We start from the raw sequence: 25690 nt of genomic DNA on the forward strand, positions 1-25690 counted from the left end.
CTCCAAGCCGTGAGCCAGCAGCGCCACCCAGTGGCGATATACAGCCGCGCCAGGAGACGTGCTTTCTGCCTTCGTGCACTTCTCAGGACTGCATATCAGGCTCCCTCCAAGGGCTCAGACTCAGGGAGCCAGGACCCCGTGCCAGAGCCATCGGCCCCATAATATTACTGGGCTCTCCCCAGGCTCCAGGAGGGTGGTATGCAGGGCAGGGGCTTGGAGGGGGCCAGGCTTTGCGGTTGCTGGTGGATCCTCTTGGCATACAACTTGCCAAACTAGGCTAACCTCAGTTTTCCTCATCTGCAAAATAAGCAATCATAAAAACCAGTCCTTCTACACAGAATTGAAGTCAGGCTCGAAGGAATGGGGAGCGGAGAATGTGGAAAAGTTGAGAGTTCGCTGTTTTCTGGTGAGATGAGAGGTCGAACCATGTGAACTAAGAGTGAACTGGTTAAGTCCAGGGACCGGCTGACTGGAGTGAGGGTCAGGGGTGAGGCTGGAATGGTAGATAGGACCTCAAATGCCAGGCTAGCACGTAGGGAGCAAGAGCCCTGGAGTCAGACATGTTTTCAAATCCCGGCAGTACCACTTACTAGATGGGGGACCCTGAGCATTATCCTTAACTCTTCCGATCCAGTTTGCTTTTCTGTAACATAAGTACTATAAACCATTATTATGGGTGAAAAGAGATGAGTACAGAGCTGGTGCGTAACAAGTATGAAAAGGGGTCAGTGAAGAGAGGTTACCCAAAGAGGTCATCTTCTCAAAGATCAGGAGGCCAGAGTTCATGTCCATCCCAGGGTCCCATCATGGACTCAGCACCTCCTAATGTCCATGAGCATTGGCATCACCCTCCAGTCCCCTGGGTTGTCTGGAACAAAGTCAGGGACTGCTTGGGGTTTATTCCCCACGGATAGTTATCTCCCCAGCTCACCCTCATTCATTCTTTTCCCTCATTCAACATCTCAAGATCTGTTGTCTGATCTGTTACTACGTGTCAGGCACTGGGCTGGGTGTTGGAGATACAGTGGGGACCAGACACCTCTTTGCTCCACCCCAAATCATCTTGGCCTCATACTTTAATTCATCCAGGGCTGCAGGATCCAGTTCTCTAAGCAGGTGTGACAGAGCAGCGCCTTACCTCCAGCCTGCCCTGGGGCACCTCTGAGGCCATGGTTAGAAATGCCTGTTTGGTACTCATGCATGTACAACCTAAAGTGAGGGAAGTTAGTGCCTGTGGGGCCGCTCTTGATTAATGGGAGCTGTTGGAGAAATGTTTCCCCTTTTTCATGTCCTGGGCGGAGAGTTCATCCCCAAGCCTCTTCATGGGGTTCCCAAGGAGTTAGCAACCCCCTTGCAGTGGCTGCCACAATCATGCATTCATATGCCCCCTCTCCTTGCGTGTTTCATTTCGCCCGTGTTCCTCATTTCTGCTCCCTGGGATCACTTCTCACGTACATTACCTGTATGAAGCGTTTGTCTCAGAAGTTTAAGAGAACTCAAGCTAAGACAAACGGTGAACAAAATAAACACACATTCGCACTTCACGGAGCTTTCACTCCAACAGCGAAGCCAGGGAAAAAACAAGCTAAGTAAAGTATAGAGCAGTTACACAGCGGTAGGTGCTAAAGGAACAACAAAGCCAGGAAGGGGGGGCGGGTGTTAAGGAAGGAGATTTTATCTTCTGCAGATTTAAATCTGCAGTTTATTGCAGATTAAACTGCACTTTTATTGAAGGTGGCCAAGGACAGTCTCACCAAGGAGGTGACATTTGACCAGATGAAACCGAGAGCCAGCCATGCTGCCATCTGGTGGTGGAACACTGGGAAGACAGAGTGGTCCTTCCCTGAGGTGCAGAGGAGCTGCAGGATCAGGTTTTGGGGGAGGAGTATTAGGCATCAGTATTGGAAACTGTAGGTGTAGGGTGTCTGTTTCTATTACTCATCCAAGAAGAGATGTTGAGTAGTCAGTTGGATATATGATTCCAAGGGAGAAAGGTCACTGGGGGGGAGGGGTTTAAAACCATGAAGCTGGAAGAGGTCACCAAGGAAGTGAATGGAGATAGAAGAGGCAGATGAGGCCCTCAAATGCTGGGTGATTGGGGAAGAGAAACCAACAACTGAGACTGAGAAGGGGTGGCCACAGAAGTAAGAGAAAAACCAGGCAAGGCTGGTGTCTTGGAAGACAAACAAGAAAGCATTTCAAGGAGGAGAGGGTGACCAGTCAGCCAAGTGCTGCAGACAAGTCAGGGAGATAAAAGGAATGACTGAGGAATACTGGATTTGGTTACAAGGTCATCAGTGATCCTGGAATGAGCAATTAGGGTGGCAGGGTGGGGACAGGAGTGTATTGGGGAGGGTCGATAGTGAATAAGAGGTAAGAAACCAAGAGACAAAGTATGGACACTCTTTCAAAGTGGTTGCTGTGAAGGGCAGGAGAGAAGTAGGGTGGTGACTATGGAGGGTAATAAGATCAAGAGAGGTTTGCTTGCTTGTTTGTCTTCAGGTGGGAAGAATATAGCCTGTTTATATACTCATGAGAATTATCCAGCTGGTTCTTTGAGAAGATCAATAAAATTGCTAACTCCCTGGCCAGACTAATTAGGGAAAAGGGAAAAAAGTCAAATTACCAAGATCAGGAGTAAGAAAGACCTAATCACTACTGATTCTACAGATATTAAAAGGATAATACGGGAATAACTTTATGCCAATAAATTTGACATCTTAGATGAAATGGACAAATTCCTTGAAGGACTAAATTGCCAAAGCTCTCAAGAAGATATAAACAACCCAAATAGCCTTATATACACAAAAGAAATTAGGTTTATAGTTTAAAATCTTCCTACAAAGAAAACTCCAGGCTCATGTAGCTTCTCTGGGGTATCTATCAAATGTTTAAGGAAGAAACAATACCAATTCTACACAAACTCTTCCAGAACATTGAAAAGGGAGAAATATTTCCCAATTAACTCTATGAAGCGAGCATTACTTTGATACCAAAACCAAAGACTTCATAAGAAAACAACAGCCCAATATTCCTCCTGAACATAGATGTAAAAATTCTAGACAAAATTTTAGCAAATCAAACCCAACAATATAGTAAAAGGGTAATACACCATGACCAAGTGGGGCTTATTCCAGGAATGCAACGTTAACATTCGAAAATCAGTCAATGTAATCCACCACATTAGGACATTTTAAAAGATGGAGAAAAAGCATTGGACAAATTCCAACATCCATTCTCGATAAAAATTCTCAATAAACAAGAAATATAACAGAACTTCCTCAACCTGATTAAGAACATCAATGAAAAACCCACATCTAACATATTTAATGATGAAAGGCTGAATGCTTTTCCCCGAAGATCAGGAATAAGACAAAAATGTTCACTCTTGCACTTTCTCTTCATCATTCAGTGAAGCAGACTAAAGAATTCAGAATAAACTCGCGCATATATGGACAATTGATTTTCAACAAAAGTGCAAAGGCAATTCAGTAGAGAAAGGATCATCTTTGAACAAATGGTACTGGAGCAATTGGATATTTGTATTGAAAATAAATGAATTTCAATCCATACCTACACTATACACAAAAATTAACTCAAAATGGGCCATTGACCTAAATGTAAGATTTACATAACTCCACTTTGAAAAGAAAATATAAGGGAAAACCTTTGTGACCATGGGTTAGGCAAAGATTTCTTAGATATATTACCAAAAGCACAATGCACAAAAGAAAAAACTTGATAAACTGGGTTTCATAAAGTTAAAAACTTCTGCTTTTTGAAAAACATTATTAAGACAATGAAAAGACAAATCATAGACTGGGAGAAAATATTTGCAAATCATACATCTGATAAAGTACTTAAATGTATATAATATTTAAAATATATAAAAATTAAATATATATAAAAATAGTACATAAAAATATATAAAGAATTCTCCAAACTCAATAATCAGCAAATAATACAATTTTTTTAAAAAAGATCTGAACAGATGCTTCACCAAAGAAAGTACGTGGATGGTGAAAAATCTCAACATGATTTTTAAGGAAACACAAAGTAAAACCACAATGATTTGTCACCACACACCCATTAGAATGACTAAAACTTAAAAGACTGGCCATACCAAATACTGGCAAGGATGTGGAGAAACTGGGACTATAAAATCACACAACCACTTTGGAAAATACTTTGGCAGTTTCTCGTAAACTTAAATATACACTTACTGTATGATCTGGCTACTCCAATCCTAGAAGTTTACCCAAGAGAAATGAAAGTATGTATCTGTACAAAGACATGCACATGAATGTTCTTAGCAGCTTTATTTGTATTAACAACAGCAACAACAAACCCTGAAAACAACACAAATGCCCATCAATAGGTGAATAGATAAACTATGGCATATCCATACAGAGGACTACCACTCAGCAATTAAAAGGAATGGATGACTAATATATGCTACGAAATTAATGAATCTCAAAATAATTATGTTGAGTGAAAGAAGCCATATGAAAAGAGTACATACTGTATGAATGCACTTATATAAAATTTTGGAAAACATAAAATAGTGTATAGAAACAGAAAGCAGATCCATGGTTGCCTGGAGATGGGGCAGTGGGGGGTGGGGGGTGGGGAGTGGGGAGGGCTGTGAAGAGTCGATCACCAAGGGGTGAGAGGAAATTTTTTAGCATGAATGGGGATGTTCATTATCTTGATCATAGTTACGGTTTAATTAATGATGTATTTGTTACTTTAAATATGCATGGTTTATTTTATGTTGAGTATAGCTCAATCAGTTTTTAAAAAGTAAATTTGGTAAATATTGTATTTGGAATTTTCACGCAAAACCAGTCTTCCTTAATGCATTTTATTGTCTTGTTTTTCTTATAATTAATATAACAAGCCAAGTCCAAAATCAAAGCCTACAAATCTCCTCCAGCTTCACAAATATTGTGGGCTGCACTAGTATCGTCATCTTCCACGTATGCCATGGTGAGGAAAAAGGACTCATTTTGAGGGTCATTCTTCCATTCTTGTCCGATGAAGGGTCAGGATGATGTCACCAGCCTTGAAACACAAAGGGTGCATAGCAGGGGCATCCCCACCACAGGACTGAAAAAGACCTCTCTGTGTATTCCATTTGCTTTCTGGAGAGGTGAGTGGCTGAGGTTTGGAAGAAAAAGCAGAGCTAAGTGTCCACAGCAGCCCAGCCATCTGTGGGCATCAACCCGTGAGCCCTGGCCCACAGAAACAGCAGTGGGAGATAGAGGGGTGTTGGTGAGTGGTGGTGAAAAGAAAGAGAACAAGGTGATCAGAGGCTCCTAGGTTCCAGGGTAATGTGGCTCTGGATAAGGTGACTCAGTGCAGTCCCAACCCTCTCAGTGCCTCTTCCATCTTGCTGTCCCAAAGGCAGCTGCCACCCCCTCTGAGCACAGAGAATCCTCAGAGAACAGCCAGAACCAGAGAGCCAGGAGGCCACCACCCAGACACAGTTTGACCCAGTCTTATGTGCACTGGTCAAAATGCGGACCAGGTAGAGGCTCCAGCAGCGGCTGCAATGGCCCCACTATGGGGACAGCTGCAGTAGCAGCCATCTCTGGCTTTGCAAGCTTAGAACCATGTGTCTCCACGAGGCGATCGAGGGAGTAGAGAGGTTGAGTGCCAGGGAGATGCTACCCAGATTCATGTCATGACTTTGTCACTTACCTGCCATGTGCCTTGGGCAAGTTACTTAACCACTTTGTGCCTCAGTTTCTCCATCAATAAAATGGAGATAGCAAGAATTACCACATGCAGTTGTGAGGATTAAAGGAGTTAATATCTGTAAGATATTCAGACAGGCTCCTGAGATAGAGTATGCTCGCTGATATGTTTGCTGTTGTTGCATCCTTCTATCCTTTAAAAAAAAAAAACCCTCTCCTGCCCTTTTCTACATATCAGACAGTACAGGCTGTACACATGGCCAACCAAGTAACCGTCCACATAACTGCTAGATGTGATAGGCAGTTCCCTTAATGCCCTTAAATGGAGTTTTTCAGGTTTGGGGCTCTTGCTCTTTATTTCTATCGCTCTGGCTACTAAAACCCTCACAGTAAATCTAGAAACCAAGTCTTGGGGCAGGAAGGCTTAGGTGGACTGATCCCTGCAGATCCTGCTGTCTCCAGCAGAGGGCGGCCAGCACCACCCTTTGTTAGGCATTGAGCATTGTCCGGCCCCACCCAGGCCTGGGAACAATTCTGTTTTCCAGTTCTATTGCCCTGAGGCCTCTGGTGAATCTGTGGGCACTGCTTCCAAGACCCCTGATTTTCCTGGTTCCCATCTGCCCTGCTTCCTGGAGGAGCCTCATGCTACTTGGCCTCAGCTTCCCAGTCTGTAAAATAGGTTGTCATCTTTGCCTCCTTCCCTGAGGTTTCCCACAAGCGAATTCCTAGCAGGAAGGACAGGACTGGCATGGGAGGCTCCAGGCCCAGCCCACAAGCACAGCTAGGGAAAGCCATTTCCTTAAGTAGCAACACCAAACAATGGGAGAGCCGTTCCAAACCAGGAGCAGGCAGCCCTGGGCCAGCTGCCGATCCTCCTGCGCCTCAGTGTACCAAACTGTCCCAAATCTTGGGTGGCTTCCCTTCAATCTTTTCACCAACAAGGGGTTTCCACGCCCAAGTTGAGGTCTTCCCCAGCCCCTGCAGACCCAAGCTGCACAAACAAGAGGCCAGGGGAAAAAAAAATCATGTCTTTATTGTTTGATTAATAAACTGGCTTGAAAAGGCAAGAGTGGAATGGGGGAAACACCCAGCTTTGATTAGTCGGAAACTCCTGTTAACTGTGTACAAAACGAATGTTACAAAAATCACGTAAAAAATGGTCAGCAAAGCAGCAGCCCTGGGGAGGGCTCAAGGCACCCGAGAGGCTGAGAAACTGGCCCAGCCTAGCCTCAGGGGTGAGGCCGAGGGACCCGGGACCTGGGCTGCACCCCTCTGCTCCTTTACCATGGAGCACACAGGCTCTCCTCCCTCCTCGATTACAAATCACTACAAAACTGCACTAAAGGGGCACAAATACCAAGGCCAAGGCACTACTAGAAATGAAACGGGCCCAGAGCCCAGGGCCGAGCTCCCCCTTCCCCGGCGGCCTGAGCCTAGAGAAGGGACGCCGTTCCCCACGCCCAGCAGGGTGGGCAGGCACAGAATCCCGCAGCTGGGAGGGGCCCCACCCTGCAGACAGGAGGCCTGAGCAAACACAGCCAGGGCTTTGATCAGTGCCGAATGTAGGGAGGAGGGCCACAGTCCTGTCCGGCCCCCACAATGCGGCCTGAGCGGAGCTGTCCTGTCAGTCCTTCTGGAACCGTCGCCCCAGGCCACGGCCCTAAATGGGGTAGCACATGCAGCACCCGGTGCCTGCTGCCTCCACGCTGCTAGGCCCCAGGAGCCCGTCGGTGACAGAGTGCTCCATGATGACGTCCTCCACCCGGGTGATGTACAGGAATGTCAGCAGCACCCCCAGAAACTGAAGAGAAGGTGACAGCCTGCTGGGGATCTGGGTGGCCAGCTCTGGCAATCCCCAGCCCCCAGCCTGGGCCCTCCTCTGCCCCTCCCAGGAAACCCCACAGACCCTCCCTGTGCCCCATCAGCACAGGCCCCTCCATTCTGGGATTCCCGTCTCTACCCCAGCTAGGTCACTCACTATCTGGGCCATTCACCCTCTGTTTGCAGCCCCCAGCCCTCCCAGGGTGAGCTCAGGCTGCGGGTACACGAGCCCTCTTCACCCCAGCCTTTCTTCCCTTCTCGGCACCCTGTAATCACCAAGCCACACATGACCTAAACCCCCGGCCTGCCCACCCCACCCCCACCTCTAGCGCTCCTCCCTGGTGCGGGGGGACCAGCCCACCTGGGGGAGCAGGATGCCCAGCAGGAGGCCGGCCATGATGGTGTAGTTGTCCATGAACCAGATGAGCACAGCATTGGTGCAGCCCCGCACGTAGATGATATTCTGCACGGTGAGGCGCTGCATGAGGAGAAGGCTGGCTGAACACTCGCCTGGGAGCCCTGGTCCCAACTCTGCCACTCGCTCCAGGTCCAGGCGAGTCCCTCAACCTCTCTAAGGCCTCAGTTTCTCACATGCACCATGAGATGGTGGCTCTTGACCCCTGGGTCTTAACAGGCAGTACTGTTTCCTAGAGCACTGAGGACATCATGATGGCACTTCTGGTTGTCACAGTGATTGGGTTGGGGCTGATGTCCCCCAGGGCATCTGGATGGGTGAAAACCCATTCATAATTATCTGAGCCCAAAGCCTAACTCCAGGGACATATAAAAACCAAAGTGTTTTCTGCATGATTTTACTTTACACTGAATTCTGCAGAAATACTACTATATAAATTTAGGAATGATTATACTTTATTTTGTTCAGAACTTCAACAAGAACTGTTTACCATTTTTAAAAGCCATGCCAACAGCAAAAATATACCCACGGTATGCAAGTTGCCCACACAACACCCCTCCCAGGTGTCAGCTGCCCCTGGTAGTACAAACACCCCACCACTTCACTGGGTCTTCTGTATTTATCTAGTGCCTGAGTATGTATGTGTTAAAATATGGTATATGGTTATAAATTATTTTATTTCTCCTTTTATCTCAGATCATTAGGTTTTGAAATTAGGTGTGTAAGTAGGTTATATTATCTTAATTTCATTTTGGGATAATAAATAGGGCATTCCCAAGTGTTTATTATAAAAATTGATCATCAGGTCTGATGGCTGGAGAACCATTGCTGGTCTATGGCTCTGCATCTTAAATGTGTGTCAGAATCACCCACTGGCCCCGCCCCAAGAATGTGCATTTCTAACAAGTTCCTGGGGTGGGGCTGCTGTTGCTGCAGGTCCAGGGACCTCACTTTGAGAACCACTACTCAGAGGCATCTCAAGTCACCGTTAGTTTTAGCTCCCTTCTCAGCACCACCCCAGCTTCTCTCCTTGTCCAGGGGACATGCCCAGGAAGCTGACCCAGGAGGGACCCTCCCAAGGCTCTCTCTCACCGGAGACTCCTGGGTCCCAGGCTAAGGGAGCCAGTGTGAGCTGTCTGCAAATTGGCAGCTCTGAGGGCAGAGGTAGGCTGGTGCTGAGAGCGGCCGGGCACATGAACATGCCAGGGACACTGACAAGGGCACAGAGGCCTCACACAGCAGGTGCCTAGCAAACCCCGCAGCCGGCCTCTCCCTGCCTGGGGGGATTCTCGGCTCCCCGAGTCCCTCTGTGTCTGGGTAGGGGTGGAAAACCCTGGTGACCCTGCCTCCTGTTCACAGCGGAGAATGTTGGGAAATAGCAGCAGCCAAAAGCCCCACCCCTGGAAACCCCTCCGATCACCCTGGGGATGGGACAGGAAGAGCAACCTTTCTGGAGGAAAGAGATTTCAGACATTACCTCCTTGTCAATAGTTTTGTAGCCACACATGGTGTTCACAACATCTGTCTGAAAGAGAAATGTGTATTAGCTAATACTTACATAGTGCTGACTGTAGAAGACACTTACACCACCCCACCCCCATTTTATGGATGAAAGAACTGAGGCACAGAGTTGCACTGTCCAGTGTGGATGGAGCTGAGATTCCAGCCCAGGCAGCCTGACTCAAGTCTGCATCTTAACCTCCCACCTCCAAGAAATGCCCAGGGAAGAAAGGTGGGAAGGCCAGTCTCACAGCACTTGGGTGGGAGGACCCCTGCTTCACCAGCAGCAGCCTTGGGACTGAGGAAAGGGCACCGCCACAGAGTCCCTGCTGCAACCGCCCGGGAGCCCTGGCTTTGCAGATATGGTTATGCACTGTCTGAAGTCAGGGCTGGGCTGCTCCCCCTCCTCTGGCTCTTATGAAGGAAAACCCAGACCACAGCCAGGCTCCTGGCCAGCTGGGGTTTACCTGAGGGCAAGGCCAGGCCACTTCCCTGCCCCTGCAGACCGCCACCCCACCAGGAAGTTCTGTACAAGCCCCTTCCTGGGAAGAGAGCTGCTCTCAGGAATTCCCAGCTGCTGGCTCACCTAGGTGCAGGGGAAGCTGTGGTAGGCCCTAGACCCATCAAATCTCTTCCCAGCAGACCTAAGTCACAGGGCGGGCAGGGGCACTCCCCATCACTGCCTGAGCCCTTGTGCAGTCTCCTTTTCCTTCTAGAAGGTGAGAGAAAGCTCAATGTCCTGTCCCATCCCTCTACATCTCAGTGAAAGCTGCTGTGGGCTCAGGGTACCACCAGTGCCAGCAGTGATGCAGGAGTGCAGCAGTGGTCATGTCAGTGTGGCCTCTGGTATCACACTGTCTGGTTCAGGTCCTGCTCTGCCACTTAGGAGCTCTGTAGTCAATCTTAGGTGGGCTGCTGAGGGACCAGCACATGGAGGCACTCACTACGGATTTTCTCAGTGAATGAACAGCTTCCTTGGTCTCTTCTATAAAGCAAAGGTGATCCAAGAATGCACCTAGTGGGGCTGTTTTGAACATAAAGTGGGATACACATGTAAAGTGCTTATCCCAGGGTCAGGCACGTGGCAGAACACAGGCACACTGGCTGGAGTGACTTTGGACATGATCCTGGCCCCTGGAAGGCAAGCAGGGCTGTCTACTCTCTTTCCAAAAAAGTGGGCTGAACCTCAGACATCATCCAGATCAGTCTAAATGTCAGGGCCTGGTGTGTGGGCAAAATAATCTCCCTCAGTCTAGACTATCCCCCAGGTGCCCTCAGACCCCAAAACACCCAGCATCCACATCACATCGGTCAGTATTTGTCGTCCCCTTGCCCCAATACGGGACAACCCTGAAGGATCATCCCAGCTCAACCCTGTAGATTCAGCTGAGACCCCACATTGAGACCCAATTCCTTGTTACTCAAGAAAACCAAAGTCCTAACCATTGCCTTCAGGGTACCCATGGCCTCCCTGACTTCTGCCACTATCCTCCCCCACATGCTCACTCCGCTCCAGCCATACAGGTCTCTGCTGTTTCTCAAACTCACCAGGGCAATTCCTACCTCAGGGCTTTTGCACTTGCTGTTCTCTTTGCCAGGAATGCCTGTCCCCAGATACACATGGCTGACTCCCTCACTTCCTTCAGGGTTTTAGAGAACCTACCTTTTCAGTTTCTGAAATTACAATCCTGCATGCCCCTTTATTTTTCTCCTTAGCATTTATCACCTTCTAGCACACTATCTCTTTTACTTTTTGACTTTGTTTGTCAGTTTTCCCCACTAAATGTAAACTCCACATGAGCAGGGAGTGCTGTGTGTTTTCTATATCCCCAGAACCTAGAACCACATCTGGCAGGTCCTCAATAAATATTTTTTTTTTGAATGAATGAATACAAGTTGGGCTTCCACATCTCAACTTGGACATTCAGGTGCCACTGCCCTGGGTGATGAAGTTCAGGATCACCCCCCACAGGCCCCTCTGAAAACCCTGGGTACGTCCCCAGCACTCCCCCTGCACAGAGAGCTACCCTAAAATGGCAGCTACAATTTCCAAACAAACCTCCCCTCCTGGCCCAGCCTTTTTAGGGCTAGTGCACTTGGCACTGGCTCCCTGGCTCATGGGTGAGGCCCCCACCCCTACCAACAGCTGCTTGGTTTACAGAATCCAGCAGTGGGCACAGAATGGTGGAGGCGTCAGAAGAGAAATTTTCCATGACTCTTCAGGGCATGAGTAATTGCAAAGCTCCCTGCTTCATTCCAATCCAGAAACCAGGCAGTTTGGGGATACATTAGTCAAACATAGAGGATTGACCAAGCTTCTCATTTATAAGCATTGACAGTACAAAAACAGTCTCCCAAGTGGCCAAGGAGGCGACAGAGCTGAGAGGACCAGTTAGGGAGAGGCAGAGGCTGCTGTTTACATCACCAGACCCCTTCCAAGTGCCCTGTGGCTGATGCTCCCCAGGAGGTCAAGCCCATGGCCCACCAGTAACGCCCAAAGTGCAGGCCCTGCTCTGGCCCTCCGGCCACAGTCGCCGAGCCAGCCACCCTGCTAAGCAGAGCCAGCCTGGACCCCCTTCTGCTGCTTCCCTGGCTTGCACAGTAGTCCAGGGCACAGCTTTGATGATGGCTGCCTGCATTTCATCCCAGCACCAACAACCTTGGGCAAGACATCTAACCTTTTGGTGCCTCAATTTCCTCATCTGTACCAGGAGTAAAACAACAGTTCCTAACTCACAGGGTTGCTGAAAGGATTAAATGAATTAATACAACTAAAGAACCTAGAACAGGCTGGCACATAGTAAGTGCTCGATAGATGTTAACGACCATTACTAATGAGACAAGCCTTCCCCACCTCCACCCCCAGGTTCACCCCCTTCAGTAGCCCCTGAGGCTCGGGAAGCATTGGCAATGACCACCACCTGCTGCCTACCCCACCAACCCACCCACACCACCCCAGTCCTGAAAGGTGAGAGAAGTATTTGACCAGCTGGGAGGCCCCAGGAGCAGTGGGTACCGTGTTCCTGAAGCAGCAGGTGTAGGGCACCCCGCAGGCCAGGGGTCCTGGGGCGCTGCAGTCGTGGTACTGGTTTTTGCTCCAGTCTCGGTAGTCTTCCCCGCCACAGCACTTAAACTGAGAGAGGAAGCAAGCAAGGAAGGGAGCTGCCATCAGCACCAGGGCCCCCGGGCAGACAGCAGGGAGGGTCCCTGCCAGGAGACAATGTGATTTGTGGTGTGGGTCACCCTGGTCAGGAGAGCTACGGGGAGCACACGAGGCATCCACTGTCAGGTCAGAGCTGTCCAAAAGCAGGTTGGCTGCCCAGGAGGTAGTGAGCACCCGGTCACTAGAGAGGCATGCAAGCCAAGGCTGGGCAGCCTCTTGGTGGGATTTCAGGGTGGTGACTAAATACTGGAAGAAAAGTCCTTCCTGGACAAGTAGACTCCATCTTCACGTCCCCAGTGCAGGTCCTCAAGCCGAGAAGCTGGCCTTTAATGTCCCACAGATGAGGATTCTAAGGAAGCCCCACAACCCAGTGGCCTCTGAAGCACACGACCTTCTCCTCACGCGCCCCAGCTCTGCCTGCCCTGCCTTAGCAAACCTCACATCCTGGCCTGGGCTCAGGATTGAAGCGATGGCAAGGCTGGCATCGTTTTCCCCTTAGCTTAGCCCCTGCCTGCATCTCCCCCTGCACTGGTGCCAATGCCTGGGAGAAGCAGGTACTATACTGAGGTGCTGGTGTGTGCCGGGCATCGTTCCGTGTGCTGGATAGACAAGGGTGAGCAAAAGCACCATCACCCTGCCCATGTGGGACACATCTGTAGAGGGAGACAGAGAGGAATCACTGCGTGAAGGGCAGTGAGGTAGTGCTGGGCACCAGGGATACAGCAAACAGGGGAAGGAACAGGGAGGTCGGAAAATGCTGCTCTGAGGAGGCACCATTTAATCTGAAACACGAACAATAGGAAAAAGCCAGTCAGACATGCAAAGACCCCACGGAGAGATGAGCTAGTTCTATTTCAGAGGCACACATGGAGGTGGTGTGTCTAGAGCGGGGAGAGCGAGAGTGGAGGGGATGAGGCCAAACCATGCAAAGCCTTGTCAGCTAGAATAAGCAGGGAGCTGGGATGGTATTCTGAGTGATAGGAAGTCACTGGAGGGTTTAACCAGGGGAGTGATATGGTCAGAGGTCCTAGTAGAAACACAAAGCAGACCCCCTTCCAGAGTCCCCACAGAGCCTTTGGGGCTATCGGTTTGGGGGCCTGGAAGTGCCTCTGTGGGGTGCAGTGCAAAGGGCATTTGCTTTGCCGTCAGATAGACCAGAGTTCAAATCCTCACACCACCACTCCAGGCTGTGTGACTCTGGGCAAGTCACTCAGCCTCTCTAGGCCTCAGATCCTCATCTATCAAGCAGGATGAACAACACCAGCTTTGCACAGCTGAGCTGAGAATTACAAAGAGAAGCCATGCATGAAGCACTCAGCACAGAGCCTGGCACCAAGCAGGTGCTCAGTGAGCATGAATCACCCTGCCATTCCACCCTGGAAGAAATGAATTCTCCAAGCCAGCTGAAGGCTAGTTCCAATAAAAACATCTTGCTCCACCAGATGACCCGAGCTGGCAGGCACATCCTTGGCAGAGAAGGGCCTCCCAGAGGCTGCACCTGTTATGACTGCAGCAGAGGCCTGAGCCAAGGGAGTGGCCACTACGGGTGGCCCTGGGTGTGGTGAGATGTTGGTCCCCACAGAGGGCTAGCACAGGGGACCAGGCCAGCTGATACCCTGAGGTCATGTCCCAGGAAGCACTGCCAGAGCTGAGTGGGCCCTCGGCCCTCGAACTCTGCTTGTCCTCACCTAGGAGGACATGAGGATGATGATCACCACAGCTGATACTGACTTAAGTCTCATCACGTGCCCGGCACCTCTGAAATAAGTCAAGGCACTCTCAACAATGCCAAGAGGAAGGGCCCATGAGTATCCCCCTAACGCAGCTGAGCCTGAGGCTCAGGACTAAGTGAGATTCATGTGTAGAAGCCCCTGAGGGCAGCGGCTAGCCTTGCAACTGCTATTAGTATCACAGCCACAGACCTGGGTGGACCCTGGGCAAGGTGGACGACATCTCAAAATGACCATCATCACATTCAAAGAAGTGTCGTGGAGGAAGAGACGTCTTGTTCTGTTCCCCAATGGAGGGAGAAATGGGATCGGGGAAGAGCTCTCTCCCCATCAGGGCTGTCCTTGACTTGGCAAGGGACAAGGCTCCCCGCCATTGAAGGGACTTGACAGAGGGGACTCTGAAGAGGCTTGGAGGTCACTGCCACCTCAAAGAAAGAGGATTTTTGCCCACTGGAGAAGGGCACCCACCCTGAGACACTGTAAGGTGGCTTGCAGCTACACCTGACCGTGTTCTTTTTTTGAGGGAGGGTCTGTGTAACTGGAGAGGGACAGGTAGGGCAGGAATATCCTGGGCCAGGCACATGTGCAGAGAACGGGGAGATTTGACAAGGTCAGACCCTGGCACCCCTATTCTTGGCCCACACTTGCCTCCCAACCTGGCCAGCTACCTGCTTTATGAATGGATGAGCCACCTGACTCCTCACCCCACCCTCTTGAGTACAGTCCTAAATGGGGGGCAAAGGGCATGGGAGGCAGATCTCTGACCCAAAGCTCCTGGCTCACCTCCTTCTGAACAAAGTCCATGATGTTTTTGAAGTCCAGATCGTCATAGTAGTTCTCGATTCCTCTCCGAATGTTGTCATTCAGAAAGTCGATGGTCTATTTAGACAAAAATTACAGATGAAGAGGACCACACAACCCTAGAGTCCAACCCAAGATTTCCCAGAAGTCAAGACTGAACCAGAATGAGTGCTCATGTGCCCAGGTAGCCCCGCCCCTACCTGCACGGAGCACTGCCTCCATCCCCGTCCACAACCTCCCTGCCTACGCACCCTAGGGCCCATCTGAGGCAGGAATGATTCACCCCATTTCCTTTACAGATTAGACAACCCAGACCCTGAGAGGGTGAGGCCTTGCCTGGGGTTCACTGTCCCAAAGCAGCTAGCCCAGGGCTGGAACTCAGCTGTGCAGGTTCCTGGCCTGGTGCTCCTTCTACTGCCAAAGACAGACCTGTGCTGGAAGCCTCTTTTTGCCCTCCAGACCTCCTCTCCATCTTCTCTCCTATCCAAGCTGTTGTTTTACAGATAGAGGCCCAGAGAGGGAGCTTGACTCTCCCTGGGTCACTGAGCAGGTGTCAGCTCTGGTTAGGGTTCCAGCCAGAACTGGAAACCAGGTCCCTTGACTTCCTGCTGGGCCTCTCTCCATCACTGCAGTGCCCTTGCCCAGACGACAGGGCCACCTCCCTCTTAGGCTGGGACAATTCCCACCGGGAAGAGCGCTGGCATGCTGCCCTCTCCCAGTCACGCTGGGCCTTCTGGATCAACAGCCCGGCTGTTGTGCTGAGATCCAGGAGCACAAAAGGCCCCACAGGGGGAAGGGATGGGGCGGGAGTGTGGGCAGCCCAGCTCCACGCTCATGGTGACAATCGGGGCTTTCAGAGCAGGGAGGCCCGTGTATCATCAGAGATTGTGCTGGCACAAAGGGTGCATTCTGGGCTCTGGAGCCAGACAATCCCCGGGGGAGGCACCCTCGGGGTACACAGGGACAACGGGGCCCTGGGTTCCAGGCCCCACCCTGCCACTGCAGGCCCCATCACAGCTACTCCCCATCTCTGGGACTCAGTTTCCCACTTGTGAACCAACCCTGTAGGCCTATCTTTAAAAACATCTTCAAGCTCCGAAAATCAAAAACTAGGCTGAGAGAGGCTGTCAAGCCTCATGGTCAAGAACAGTCCCCAATGCCACACGGGCCTCCAGAACTTCACTAAACTTCCAGGCCCCCATTTCCTCCCCTGCAGAATGGGGACAATAATCCTCTGCCTTGGAGGGTTTGAGAGTCAAACAAACTAAAACTACAGAAGTGTTTAGCAAGACGCCAGGCACACAGTAATATCTGGTATCATTCTTACAGATCTTTCTTTCTCCTAGGAGACACATACCTTACAGTACTATTTCATACCTATCATGTCATCAGTGGAAAATGGCTAATCCCAAGGGAAATCAAGGCCCAAGTCTTGACCAAGAGTCAGCTCCAGGCCTGATACCTAGTACAAACACCCTGCAGCCCAAAGAGGTGACGTGACTTGTCCAAGATTACCTCACTGATCACTAGCAGAGAGATGCTGGGACCAAGGTGTCAAACTCCCGGCCTGATACACTCTACAAAGCCAAGATAAGAACCCAAGGTTCAGTGTGGGGTCATCTCCCCAAACCATCTCCAATACCAGGAAGAGAGGAACAAAGGATGGGACAGCCACCTCCTTCCTGACATTAACACACTGCTCAGAGCCAAGGTGATGAGAGACTGGCTCAGGGAAACCTGCCTCTGGGGCCAGAAGGAAAACCCTCTGCTGACAATAATCAGTGCTCCGGAGCAGACCTGGGAGATGAGCACGATCTCACACAGCCTCAGGAGACACCAGGCCAGCCCCCTTCCCATGTGAGACAGCCCTCAGCCCTGCCCGGGTCCAGCACTGGATCCTGGCAACAGGGGCTCAGAGGAAGAGCTGCTTGCTGGCCACATGACCTGGAAGAGCAAGGACCCACCTGGCTTCAGGCCCACCCTTCCCAGAAGTCCCCAGGTCCTGCAGCCTTTCCAGCCTTGGGTGCCTGCGCCTCTGGGTGATCAAGGGCAGGCCGGCCAGGTGAGCATGGTTGGGGTTGTCTCAGAAACAGGACAACAGGTGGATCGGTCTGTCACCCAGGGTAGGGCAAGGGAATGAGCTTACAATATTAAATGGCATGTTGTAAGAGGCCCTTGGCTGAACTGAGGTGCAGAGGGTGAAGACCAAGGTCAGGGCCATGTCTAGGGCCACAGCTGTCGGGGAGGTAACTTCTACATTCAAGACACGGGAAACAGTCCTGGTCCACCTACCCCAGCCCATTGGCCACCTCCCAGCTCCTCCACTGGGTCAGCCCTCCCAGTGGGTCACATGCTTTTTGGAGAGAGGGTGGGATGAGGGCAGGAGCCACAGGGCAGAGAGGAAGAAACAGGGCAGAAGGGACGCTCAGTGGCCCAAAGGGGAAAGGCTCTCCCTCCCTCTTTGGTGAGCAGCCCTGACCTCCCTCCCCAAACCATCTCCGTCTGAGCATTTTCCAAAGGCGCTGACTCCAAAAGAGGCCTTTGTGAAAAATCAGGCCTTCATCTGGTTAGCTGAGTGGGGCCCCCGCAGGGAAGGGAGGCCCTGCTGGAGCCCTCTCAGAATGGACAGGAAGAACGGATGGTCCCAGGGTCCAAGGGCGGCAGCTGCCCCCCAGTTCCCATCAGAGATCTCTTTGGGTGGTGCTGGCTCTTGCACTTGTGTGCTGCCATTTTTGGCACTGTGTGTGTGTGTGTCTGAGTGTGTGTGTGAGTATGTGTGCGAGTGTGCACTCACATACCGGGGAGATATGTACAATGTTTGGGTGGTTCCTGTCAGAGAAGGGTAGGGATTGTACAGTTCATTGATTAACTGTAATTAACCATAAAGTGCTATGCGATATTCCACAATGTTCTTAGGGACTGGGGGAGCCACTCGGCGGACATGCCCTGTGGGAGTGCAGCAGGACCCAGCACCACCCTCACCCTGCTCTAAACCAGGTCACGCTGCAGGGGCATCTCGAACGAGGACTCGAAAACCACCTTTCACAAATGGCTGGCATGGCCTCGGAGGCCATGCAGCCTGTGCTAAATTAAGCAAAGAGTAAGCAAACATCAAAGGCCACGGGATTTTCAGAGCACATTGTTCACGCCACCAGACTCAAGCTACAAAGAACTGCCCTTTCTAGTTCTTTCTTTAAATCTACTTTGAAAGCTGTCTGAAGCCTGTGCATCACTGCTCTTGGTAGAGGCTTTGGAGTGTTGTCAAATGGATGAGGGACTGGAGGGGGCTGGGGGCATGTGATAGTAGCTCCCCCAGGATGGGAGGCCGAGAAGCAGGAAGGGAGGAGGAGAAAGGTCAGCAGTCGGAGCCTCCCCCGAGGCCTCTGGGGACAAAGCTGTCCCAGTTTCCTGCAGGCTGCCAGCCGGCTTCCTTTGCTTCCATATCAGCTTCTGAGGCCCCCGCCGGGGAGGCCCCATAGCTGGCAGCTCAGCCGGAACCAATGCCAGCTCGGTTCTCATAACGCAGAAGTGGGCGCTCAGCTTAGGACTTCCTTCCTCCCTTAGTGCCCAAGCTAAGCCAGCATCTCGGGCTCCCTCCGCACCCCCAGAAGGTGGGGGCTTATCCTCGTTGCCTCCAGACCCCAGTCCTGAGATGGACCCTATCAGACAACTAAAGCTTGAGAGGAGCCCAGGGAGTGAGAAAGGAGGTGCGAACACTGCAAGGTTCTCTAGGATATTTGTCAGACTCTTCCTCAGACCAGGCGGGAAGTCACAGGATGAATCCCCATGGTGGGGGAGGGCTATGCTTCAGTTTCTCAGGTATTTGGGGTTCCAGCTCTCGCTCCCAAACAGCTGTCCACAGTGGGGGGCACCAGCCATGGGAGTCTGTCCACATCAGCACAGAACTTTCTCTGCTTTGCTTTAGGTGGGAAGGATATATATGCTCAGGTGCTCAGCCAAGCAGGCCATGCTGTCTCCTTTCTCCCTGCCCTGAGCTCATGGTCATGCCCAGAGCCAGCTAGGGGCAGTGCCAAGGTAAAATAAACAGGCTGGGTGCTGTCTACTGTTCCCTGGCCTGGCACTGGGTATGACCATGGCACTCTCTGGTCAAGGCCAGGAAAGAGGCCGCTCCTCACCTCCACCCTGATGGCAGAGGGAAGGAGGCCAGGGATGGGTACAGACGTACCAGGTACAGCCCAGTGCCCTCTGGGTATCCCTGCTCCGTTCTGCCTGGTGAGAACACACCCCAGACACCCTGAAGGGAGGGCCAGAAGAAGCCGGGGTGATGGGAGGTCAAGAGCAATGAGACCCAGACAGCCGTGGAGGCCATTCAGGGTCTCCACCCACTGCTGGGGTCAGGGCACTGCACTTCTGCTTCTAATGCCCAGGCCATCGGGGCCACCAGCTCTGTGCGCAGCTCCCCAGTGCGCGGCCACTTGACCCTGAACAAGCAGAGAAGCCGCTTCAGTCTGACTGCTGGGTCACGCCTCAAGCAGAAACCTTGCCCATGCTCAGCAGTTGATGGAGAATTTCTTCTTTACACCCAGAAGTCTGTTTATCTTTCGCTGCCTGGCAGTGGCCATGGTCTGTGCACCTTCCTGAGAACACTGTATAAAATCACTAGCCTGATGATTTGTCCTCATTTGTCACCACAAGTGGATTCTCAGAGTTAAGAGGCAGCCTGCGGGGCTACAGACTGAACCTGCTAAGTTGTGGCTCAGAGGAATCTGTCTTCTCCTCTTGGTGAGAAAAACTGGAACTAGGGACTCATCTCCTCCTGGAAACTGCCTTTGACTGTGCCTCAGCTTCCTCCACCAGATGCTGCCCCTTCCTGCCACTGTCAACAGCCAGGCTGCTCCTTCCCTGTCCTCACCATGGGCCCATCTCTTGTTTTACAAAATCTCGTGGCATTACAGCTGGCAGGGACATTATTTTCCTTTATATGGTATTTTCCCTTTGATTATTAAAAAAATAAAAAGAAAATTGGGAGCTAGGGAGAAAATATAAAGGAGAAAATAAATATCACCCTAGTCCCATCCCTCAGAGGAAATGTGACTTAATATGTTAATATTTCTATTTCTTCCAGATTTTTCCAGGCCGATTTTTTCCCTTATTATAGAACTCCTATTGCACTTACTGAGTTCTGTATCTCATTTTTAAATTTTTTGAATTATGTATCACAAGTGTATGAGAGCCCAGCCCATCATGAGCCTCCAAAGAGCTGAGAGCCCTGAGGGTGAGGGTCCTTTCTGGGCTGCACACCAAGACCCTTCCCTGACAGGGCCCCATGAGGGGACACCCTATCCAAGGGGAAGGAACACACTTCACTCCGTGGTACCCTTGGGGTTTGGGAATAACTGGGAACTCTCACCCCTGACCTCAGGCTCATGGCATCCTCAGGTGTGATGACTAAGGGCCCCTGGAGGTTTCATCTGGGCTCAGCTCTCTTCCTAGAAAGGAGTGGTATCACGGCCCCTGTTGATCTACCAGGCACTGGAAAATAAGTCATCTTGCCTCTGTGAAAGCACCCTAGACACCAGAACTGCTGTTCATTTAGGAGATTGTTTATTAAAACCACTGATGCTGCTGACCATGGCCTGGACCCCGACTCCAGGCAGGAGAGCACTGACCCACAACTCTGGAAAGCTGTGGGCCGGCCAGGAGTCCTGCTGGCTGCACAGAAAAGCTTCCCCATGGGCAAATGGAATAAACATCTGTGTCCCCTCAAGGCTGCTGAAAAATGAGCCAATATCCTGGATGTGCCAGCTCAGAGCAGATGGTCTGAAAAGTAAAAAACAGGAAAAAGGAGGAACAGGTAGCAAGACTGGATTGGGAAAACAACCAATGGGTCAAAGAAGAAATCAAAGGGAAATTTAAAAATATCTTGAGACAAAAGAAAATGGATACACAACATACCAAAATTTATGAGATGCAGCAAAAGCAGTTCTAAGAGGGAAGTTTATAGTAATAAATACCTACATTAAGGGAAAAAAAAGAAAGATCTCAAATAAACAACCTAACTTTATACCTCAAGGAGCTAGAAAAAGAAGAAGAAACTAAGCCCAAAGTTATTAGAAGGAAGGAAACAACAAAAATCAGAATGGAAATAAATGAAATAGAAAGGTGATAGAAAAGATCAACAAAACTAGGAGTTGGCTTTTTGAATAAGATAAACAAGATTGACAAACCGTTAGCCCGACTAAAAAGAGAAGATTCAAATAAATAAAATCAGAAATGAAAGATGAAACATTACAACTGATATTACAGAATTACAAGGGATCATAAGAGAATACTATGAACAATTATACACCAGAAGACTGGACAACCTAGAAGAAAGGGATAAATTCCTAGAAACATACAACCTACCAGGACTGAAACATGAAGAAATAGACAAACTGAACAGACCAATAACGAGTAAGGAGATTGAATCGGTAGTCAAGTCTCCTAATAAAGAAAAGTCCAAAGCCAGATGGCTTCACTGGTGAATTCTCACAAACATTTAAAGAAGAATTAATGCCAATCCTTCTCAAACTCTTCCAAAAAACTGAAGAGGAGAGAACACTTCCAAACACTTTTATGAGGTCCAAAAAAGGACACTGCAAGAAAAGAAAATTACTGGCTAATGTCCCTCATGAATGTAGATGCAAAAATTCTCAGCGAAATATTAGCAAACCAAATTCAATAGCTCATTAAAAAGATCAGACACTGGGATTACATGGGATTTATCCCTAGGATGCAAGGATGGTTCACTATACACAAAATCAATGTAATACACCACATTAATAAAATGCAGGATAAAAATCATATGATCATCTCAAAAGATGCAGAAAAAGCATTTGACAAAATTCAACAGCCTTTCCTAATAAGAATTCTCAACAAATTAAGTATAGAAAAAATGCACCTCAACATAATAAAGACCATATATGACAAGCCCACAGCTAACATCATACTCAGAGGAAAAGCTTTTAGATCAGGAAGAAACAAGGTGCCCACTCTCACCAATTTATTCAACATAGTACTGAAAGTCCTAGCCAGAGCAATTAGGCTAGAAGAAGAAAGAAAAGGCATCCAAGTCAGAGGAGAAAAAAGTAAAATTGTCCATTTGCAGATGATATGATCTCATATATAGGAAATTCTAAAGACTCCAGCAAAAACAAGCAAATGAACAAACAAACAAACAAAACTGTTAAAACTAATAAAGGAATTCAGTAAAGTTACAGGATACAAAAATCAACATTAAAAAATCAGTTGCATATCTATACACTACCAATGAACTATACATAAAAGAAATTAACAGAGCAATCCCATTTACAATAGCATCAAAAAGAATAAAATTCTTAGGGATAAATTTAATCAAGGAAATGAAAGATCTGTCACTAAAAACTATAAAACACTGATCAAAGAAATTAAAAGATGACACAAATAAATGGAAAAATATCCTTTATTCATGGATTGGAAGATTATTATTAAAATGTCTACACTACCCAAAGCAATCTACAGATTTAATGCAATCTATATCAAAATTCAAATGGCATCTTTCAGAGAAACAGAAAAATATTCTAAAATTCATATGGAACCACAACAAACCCCAAATAGCCAAAGCAATCTGGAGCAAGAAGCACAAAGCTGGAGGCAGCATGTTTTCTGACTTCGATATGACAAAGCAATAGTTATTAAAACAGCATGGTATTGACATAAAAACAGACACATAGATCATTGGAACAGAATAGAGTGCCTGGAAATAAACTCGCATATATATGGCCAGCTAATTTTCAGCAAAGATACCACGAATATACAATGGGGAAAAAAGATAGTATCTTTAATAAATGGTGTTGAAAAAACTGGAAATCCACATGCAAAAGAATGAAATTGGACACTTATCTTACACGATACACAAAAATCAACTCAAAATGAATGTAAGACTTAATTGTAAGACCTGGCATTGTAAAACTCATGGAAGAAAACATAGGGAAAAACTCCTTGACATTGGTCCTGGCAGTGATTTGTGTAGATCTGACATCAAAGGTACAGGCAACGTTGTCTACAGTAAATAAGTGGAACGACATCAAACTAAAAAGTTTTTGCACAGCAACGAAAATAATCAAAAAAGTAAAAAGGCAAACTATGAAATGGGGGAAAATATTTGTAAACCATAATCTGATAAGAGGTTAATATCCAAAATATATAAGGAATCCTTACAACTCAATAGTAAAAAGACAAATACAGCTGACCCTTGAACAGCAGAGGGGTTGGGGTGCTGATCCCCACACAGTAAAAAATCTGCATATTATTATCTCTTCCTCAAAAACAAAGGAATTGATAAGTAACTCACTCAAGGGCAGGAAGCTGAAACGATTTTGACAGAATTAGGACTCAAACCCTAGTTCTTTTGATTTCATATATTTTGATCTCTAATCCAACATAAACTTTTCCCCATGTCTAGTTAATTTTAAAGATCTGTAAAATGTGTGCTGTACACCAGAAATTGACACAACATTGTAAACTGACTATACTTGAATTTAAAAAAAAAATCTGTAAAGTGAAAAAGCAGGTAATATATTTATTAGAAAAAATCTGTGTGTAAGTGGGTTCAAACACAAGAATAGTTCAAACCCCTGTTTGTCAAGGGTAAAAAATGGGCAGAGGACTTGAATAGATATTTTTCCAAAGAAGACATACAAATGGCCCACACATGTACGAAAAGATGCTCAGTATCACTAAACATCAGGGAAATGCAAGCCAAAACCACTTCACACCTGTTAGAATGTCTATTAGCAAAAAACAAGAGATTAATATTGGTGAGGAGAAAAAGGGATCTTTGTACATTGTTGGTGGAAATGCATATTGGTACAACCATTATGGAAAACAGTATGATGATTTCTCAAAATATTAAAAATCTAACTACCATATGATCCAGCAATCCCACTTCTGGATATATATCCAAAGGAAATGAAATTGCTAGTCCAAAGAGCTATCTGCCATGAAAAGAATTCCCATGTTCATTGCAGCAATAGCCACAATAGCCAAGATATAGAAACAACCTAAGTGTGTATCAACAGATGACTGGATAAAGAAAATGTGAGATATAGATAAATATATGGTCTCCATTGTGTGTGTGTGTGTGTGTGTGTGTGTGTGTGTGTGTGTGTGTGTGTGTGTGTGTGTGTGTGATGGAATATTATTCAGTCATTAAAAAGCAAGAAAACCTGCCATTTACAACAACATAGATGAAACTCGAGGGTCTTATGCTAAGTGAAATAAGCCAGACAGAGAGAGATAAATACTATACGGTAAGTATCACTTATATGTGGAATCTAAAAAAAAAAAATTCAAACTCATAGAACCAGAGAATAGAAAAATAATTGCCAGGGATTGGGGATGGGAGAAATAAGGAGATATTGGTCAATGGTACAAACTCCCAGCTACAAGATGAATAAGTTCTGATGATCTAATGTACAGCATGCTGACTATAGTTAATAATGCGGTATTATATATTTGAAATTTCCTAAGAGAATAGACGTTAAGCATTCTCACAAAAAAAAAAAAAAAAAAAAAAGAAAAGTTAATTCAAGGTGACAGATGTGTTCATGAACTTGGTAATCCTTTCACAATGTATACATATATCAAGTCATCACATTGTACAGTTGAAATATATTGCCATTTTATTTGTCAATTATACCTTAATAAAGCTGGGCATGGGGGAAGGAAAAAAGAACTGAAAAAAAAAAGACTAGGTTGGAAAGCATCCCTGAGCTGCCTCTGTCTTGCTGTGTGCTCTTAGGAAGGCTTCTTAACCTCTCTGCGCCTCAATTACTCCTTTGACATTATGGGAATCTTCCCTACCCTCTCCTGGGGCTCATAAAACAGGAAGAATATCCCTGGATTCCAAGGGTTTAGACAGGCCTGTGGCTAAGGCTCACCCACAGCTGGTCTTCCTACTGTCCACTCTCCACTCAGCAGCAAGTAAAACATGAGTCAGATCACATCACATTTCCCAGCACAAAACCCTCCAGAGGCTTCCTGTTGCCTTTAGAAAACAATTCCAAGGCTGTAGGTGATTTGCCCTGGCCAGACCTTCCAACTTCGCCTTCTCCTCCCTCCCTGTTACTTACCTGCTTCAGCCAAGCAAACTCCACACTGTACAAACCTGCCAAGCTCCCTTCTGCCTCAGTGGTTCCCTCTGCCTGGACATCTGTCCCTCTGAGCCTTAGCTGGTTGGCTCCTTTTCATTAATATCCTCCCCCGCAACCCCCTCTGCTATCAGCCTGTTTTGTTCTCTTGTTCTCTGGTTTATCTGTTCAGTGCCCGCCTCCCCAGCAGAATGGATGCTCTGCAAGGGATTATCTGCCCAGCTCTGTGTCGCACCCCTAGTCTGCAGCCCAGGGTACACACAAGGGGGTGCCCAGCATACACATGGTGGATAAATGCACCACAGGCCCACCTGGTTCCGGAAGATCAAGGCCACCACGCCACCTATGAGCTCGATTATGAGGCAAATTCCAAGGATGTACATAAACTGGAAAACAAAATTCAGAGATTCACCTAGAGGGGGAGTGCCATC

General features: G+C 48.3%; 1 protein-coding gene across 1 annotated transcript in view; it reads right to left on the bottom strand.

Annotated features, from left to right (window-relative positions):
- Positions 1–6712: 6712 nt before the first annotated feature.
- TSPAN15 (tetraspanin 15) overlaps positions 6713–25690 on the bottom strand; it is a 48515-nt gene continuing 29537 nt past the window's right edge. Inside the window, exons 3-8 of the mRNA XM_010992788.3 lie at positions 25571–25645; positions 15112–15207; positions 12452–12568; positions 9413–9460; positions 7882–7998; positions 6713–7500 (exon numbers count right to left, since the gene is read on the bottom strand). Of these exons, the coding sequence (XP_010991090.1) occupies positions 7360–7500; positions 7882–7998; positions 9413–9460; positions 12452–12568; positions 15112–15207; positions 25571–25645 (594 nt within the window). The 3' untranslated portion in view covers positions 6713–7359. The remainder of the gene's footprint in view (positions 7501–7881; positions 7999–9412; positions 9461–12451; positions 12569–15111; positions 15208–25570; positions 25646–25690) is intronic.

The sequence above is a fragment of the Camelus dromedarius genome, chromosome 8 (genome assembly GCF_036321535.1).
Source record: "Camelus dromedarius isolate mCamDro1 chromosome 8, mCamDro1.pat, whole genome shotgun sequence".
Classification (NCBI taxonomy): Eukaryota; Metazoa; Chordata; class Mammalia; order Artiodactyla; family Camelidae; genus Camelus; species Camelus dromedarius.